The 5,976-nt window shown below is 37.3% G+C and overlaps 1 protein-coding gene across 1 annotated transcript; it reads right to left on the reverse strand.

Annotated features, from left to right (window-relative positions):
- Positions 1–5,223: 5,223 nt before the first annotated feature.
- Positions 5,224–5,703, reverse strand: LOC140138077 (uncharacterized). Its single transcript, XM_072159950.1, has one exon. The coding sequence runs from the start codon at positions 5,701–5,703 to the stop codon at positions 5,224–5,226; it is 480 nt and encodes a 159-aa protein (XP_072016051.1).
- Positions 5,704–5,976: the final 273 nt, after the last annotated feature.

A 5,976-nucleotide genomic window follows, 5' to 3' on the forward strand; every position in this document is an offset into this window, starting at 1 on the left:
AGGTCCAAGTAGCTAATAAACGTTGATTTAATTTGATATGTGACGTGTAGCGTGTAGTCATTTATTAATTATGTCAGAATTCTCACAAATAATTCATTTACAGGTCAGCAAGATCCACTTCAATACAACTTTAATGCATTACGTTGCAATATTATGGTGGCTACATCATTTCACATACTCAACAGCTTCTTGCAAACAAATACATTGCATTGCTCTATGACATGTAAATCATTTTGACAAAATTGAATACTGCAATATCATGTTCAAGTCCAAACAAACGGAGTCTATTTTCTTTGTCTCCATTAAATTGGTTTTTAAAATACATTTTAGTTAATAGTAACATTTTGTAATAAGTAATTTCTGTGATCGTAATACGATAGTATTATTGTCGAATTCAGATACAAATTAGCATGAATAAAATATTTGGAGCAACATACAAAAGGAAAGACAAGAGTTGCATTTCACATTTTTTCTTCTTATGGTTTATCTACCGAGCTACATGAGAAATTGGTCATCAATAATTAGGTATACGCACTAATTGGGTCAGCTTAAGGGGGTGGGGCTGCGGTTCATAGCCCAAATAAGTTCAGTTAATTTAAAGTAGAACCATATAATGGCCAGTTCTGTCGACCAATGTGTTTTGATATTACTATTCCTCAACCGCCCTGTGGCACTGGAGAGAAAATGTAAATGTAGGTAAATGTAGATACTTCGATTGAACAATTCTAACTTGTAAACTCTAGTCGACTTTGATATTTTCATAATCTCTGCTTGAGATAATGTTATCCATTCTGTCAACCCGACACGAATGAACAGAAAGTATCGCTTCTGTGCAAAATTCCACCCCATTTAGTTGCACTCCAGATCATGTGATTTTAAGTGTTGGATGAAGCTAATGCAAGACTGACAGAATGTTGATAGGAAATAGCACAAAGCAGCACATGACGTATCTTGTGTTAGCGCCTGCACACCACTTATTAACAAGTCGAATGTTATTTACTGGATGATTTCAAGAGTTATTTGACCATCTTGTATTCTCTCGAGTTCACGATCATGCAATTCCATTATTTAATAAGGTATTAAACATGCTCATCTTCAAGGACACAGTTCGTGAACCATAATATGCTTGTTCACATAATGAACGTTAAATATATCGTGTACAAGAAATCATACTCCTAAACATGAGTTCGAATATTGAGTAACAGTTGCCAAATGGAGGCCAATGAAAATGACATATCAAATCAAAGTGATTCAATCTATAATGACTCAAATCATCTCTTCAATTATAAAATATATTTCAAGGGATAGCCTCGATCACTGAAGATGGTGACTTTCTTATAGAGTTGCCTACTATGGCTTCTCCAATGTGGTTTTAGACTGTTGTGTTCAACTTAGCTACACGGAGTGACTTGCTCAGTCTAGCCAAACACTTTTTAATGTTTATCAGAATACAGTTTACACCCAGACACCTTTAAAAATTGTCTGGTCCCCTTATAGCTCCTAGCGAGGGTTTCTCCGTGCGTAGCTTCTATTGCTACTCCGCCATTAGTTTAGTTTAAAACTGAGAGTTCGTTCAAAATCCGATGAGAATTCGTTCAAATCCGATGAAAATTAGACAACACGATGAAAATTGAAAATTTACTCTTGCATAGCTTTTAAGTGCATCTATCATTCTAGAATTCGTTCAAATAGACAAAACAATGGGAATTAAATATGTTCTCATTTCTATGAAACTTTACACCCCATGGGACTGATCGGGGCATGCTTTAAATAATTAAAAAATGATAAATAAATAAATTTTGATTGATACAGAGCCATTTTCCAGAGACCACTAAGCGCTTTGGTGGCGAATGATCAGATCGCATCAACTATGCCGGATGCAGCCGACCCCATCGCAATCTTTTCCGCAGTTAGACTGTAACATCCATCAACGAGCTATACAGTTCCCCAAATTCCATTGGTTGAAGAAAGTTGTTGATAAGCAAACAACTAATGACTGTTTCTGAAAGCCGGTGGAAACCGGAGATCCCGGAGAAAACCTGTGAGAGCGAGCATGGAACGGATAAACCAAGTGCACATACGGCCCTTGGGCACGGTCGGAGCTTGAAACCGGGATCCAGTGATGTAAGGCGAGGGGGAAAAAACTGCGCTAACTCGCTCCCCCTTTTATAATTATCGTGTTTAAATGTTTCCTTTAAAACAATATGACAGGTTGTGTATACAATTAATTAGTATTTCTGAACCATTTGGAGGAGTATAAGAACGCCCGGTCCCACAGGGTTTTAAGTTGAATACAAATAAGCAAATTTTCAATTAGACGGCAGAAAAAATGCTTATTCTACTGACTCGATTGACCCATAATTTGGATTTGGATTAATTTTGGCTAAACATTTTGAAAAAATGTTTGCAAAAAAACTTTTTTTTTTAATTTGTAAGATTTTTAGAAAAAACAAAAAACATCACGCTTGACCAATTGACCCTACTTGTAAGGTCCGTGCACCGTAGAAAATGTTTTTTTCTCGCTTTATCATCAGTTTGTCCAATTCACATTAGCTTTTGGAAACATTCCATTGTGTGATTATATGCTGTGAACATTTGTCCGTCTGTGCTACCTAGCTTAGATAGTCTGCGATGGTAAATATAATTAGTATATTATCATTTATCAATCACCATGATTATTGCACATGTGACATGATTTTCAAGGCAGTAATATGATATTCTATTCAAACCTACCATCAAAACTAAAAGTACTTCAATGTTGCGCTCTATTTGAGGACATTTCATGAAATCACATTTTTCTCATAATCTGAGTCAGCAGATGTATAATTCTTTTTAGACTCCGAATATGTGATTAACAACTTTAAGTTTAAGGCTTAACGTTTCTTAGAATCAGTAATGTCAGGAATTATATCCCCTCTAATGATGTGAACTTACTTTTTTGTACAGAGTTTATCCTTTTGAATATATGGACATGCTTGCACGAATTTTTATCAAACATTATATTCCAACCTCAAATAATTGCATTATGTCATATTTCTGTTTGTGAGATTATAAATGTATTTTTTTCAGTATTTCGTTATCAATACCTGTAATGGACGATAGAACGTAATTTGCTGACATAATCATGCATAGGAACAGTTATCTTGGATACCGTCGATAATACAAGAATGATACCTTCTTGTGTGAAATATATGAATAAATTTAAATTGAATAGCGTATTATTCATTTCTGACAAAAACAAGCAAACAAAATGTTTAATGCATGCACGTGGATTGATAAGTAATCTTCTAGGAATCGACGGTTGAATGACAAAAACAAAGGAGATATTAGGTGAATGCCGAGTGCGGTTAGCGTATGTTAAAAGCTTGTTAAGTACCATGCAAAAACAAATGAACTAAGAAAGTAAGTTTAGGATTTATAAGGATTATGCTAATTGCCATACCATTCAGTAAATTCCATTACATAGGAGTCGAATTCACAGAAAACTAAAACCATACTTCAGGCAAGTAAATAGCACTTGAGATCTCTTTAACTGCGTGGGCAACCACAATGGAGCTGCCCAGCCAGATGATGAAAAGAAGTTCACTATATTTACCTCCTTGCCATAATTCGTCAACAGAATTAACGCTTTCTTTAAAAGGTCCAAGGACTAATTGGATTTTAACTTACGGGAACAGACTGAGCAGCATTGAACAACAAACACAGATGATTGAGTAAAAACACCGGTAGAATTTTTTTGTTAGAATTCTTTCAAAAACGACAACAGTTGGGCAAAAAAATAAACTTTGTTAAAACAAGTATGTCCTTTGTTTTTTTAGACTACTAAAATGCAAGAATGCTATCATTTAGAATAATTAATTCAACTCTCTGGTAACTCTGATGTACGCAAAAGATTATTTTATAATATAAATGCGTATTGCATAACAACACCTACAGTGGCTAAAGCTTAATATTCTAACTATATCACAATGCAATTGTGAACTAATGCTTTTACCGGTTTTCTAAATTAAATTGGGATACATCTCTGCTTTGCAGCAGATACTTTTAATGGTCCAAAGCCTTTTGTTAAAACTGACATGCTGACAAATATTCAAGACTTTATTAATTCTCATGGTTAAATGCATTGTAAGGCATTAACTTTATCACCTTGATCATATTTATGGTATTTATGGACAGTATTGGTCAAAAGAACGTAAACATAAATTCATCACAATTGTCAAGGAATACACATAAAAAATAGCAACAACAACATCAACAGCTGTGATAACAACACCAGTGTCAACAAAATTTTGTCAGAATTCATAACTCGCCGACAGGCGGCGATCCATGATAGAGCAACAATGCCGCGACAGCAAGCCTTAAATTTATTGGCTTACTAAAATGTTGGTATGCTAGTTTAGGTTGATGTTTTATTAAACAATACATCGCAGCCAAAGGCTGACTTTATTTGACTTACTTGACTTAAAGCCGTCCTCCTGAGGTAGGTCTCGGAGATGGCTTCCCAACTAGTTTGAGTCTCCACAGCTGTCTGTTGGTGGCCAGATGTCCTGCCGCTGCAATTGATGGTATTCCTGTCTCTGAACAGAAGTGCTTGATATCCTCGAGCCACTTTTTTCCCGGTCTTCCTCTGGGTCTGTTGCCTTCTATGTGACCTTCAAGCAGGATTTTTGGATATCGGGTGTTGTTCATTCTTTTCACATGACCAAAATATTTGAGTTTTTTGGTCATGATAGTTGTAGTCAGTTCTTTGTAGTAATGTAGTCGCTCCCTGATGCTAGTATTTCGGATTCTGTCTCTACGTGTGACTCCTAATATTTTCCTCAAGCATGCCATTTCAAATACTTGCAGTCTCTGTTCATCTGATTTCTTGAGTGTCCAGGTTTCGGCACTATATGTGATGATGGATAGGACCAGTACTCGGTATAATTCAAGTTTGGTTGAATATTTGATGTCTCTCGACTTCCAAATGGGGTTCAGCTTCTGCATGGATCCCATAGCAAGACCAATCCTACGTTTGATATCGTTTTCATTGCTGGGGGTTTCTGATATTACCCCTCCCAGGTATACGAAATCCTCCACCTGCTTGAGGGCTTCCCCGCCAATCAGAATATCAAGTTTCACTTTTTCTCTGTTGATGACCTGGACTTCAGTTTTGCTGATATTAATAGTAAGTCCAAACTTCTTGCTGAGAGTATCAACTCTTGTAACCAGAAACTGTAGGTCTTATTTTGTTTCAGCCAGGAGGACAATATCGTCTGCGAAGCGGAGGTTGTTGATGTACTGCCCTTGCACTTTTGCACCTATCTGTTCGTCTTGGATAGCCAACCTTAACACTAGTTCCAGCAGAATGTTGAAAAGTTGTGGAGACAGTATGCATCCTTGACGAACTCCTGTCCTAGTGGTAAACCAAGGTGTAAGCTCTCCATTGACTCTTACAGTGCTTTGAGATGTTCCATAGAGTGCTCTTAGAAGATTGACGGTCTTTGACGGGTAGCCCAGGTGTCGCATGGCTTGCCACAGACCCTCTTGCCATACAGTGTCGAAGGCCTTCTGGTAGTCTATATAGCAGCAGTACAATGGTTTCCGTTTTTCGTTGTACTTTTCAGCCAGTTGTCTTAGGGTGAAGAGTTGGTCTATGGTGCTCCTTCCCGGTCGGAAGCCTGCTTGGGATTCAGCAAGTATTTCCTCTGTTCGGGTTTGCATTCTTTTATGGAGTATGCTACAGAATACTTTTCCTGCAAGGCTAAGGAGGCTGATCCCTCTGTAATTGGAGCAGTCTAACTTGTCCCTTTTTCTTATAAATTGGAACAATAACAGCTCTTCCCCAGTCTTCTGGAATTTCCCCCGTGTCCCATATTCTGTTGCACAGTTTGTGTATAATCCTGACACCTGGTTCTCCTGTAGCTTTCAGTTCCTCTGCTGAGATCCCATCAAAACCAGGGGATTTGCCTGTTTTGAGATGACCGATGGCTGCTC

The sequence above is a fragment of the Amphiura filiformis genome, chromosome 2 (assembly GCF_039555335.1).
Source record: "Amphiura filiformis chromosome 2, Afil_fr2py, whole genome shotgun sequence".
Taxonomy (NCBI): domain Eukaryota; kingdom Metazoa; phylum Echinodermata; class Ophiuroidea; order Amphilepidida; family Amphiuridae; genus Amphiura; species Amphiura filiformis.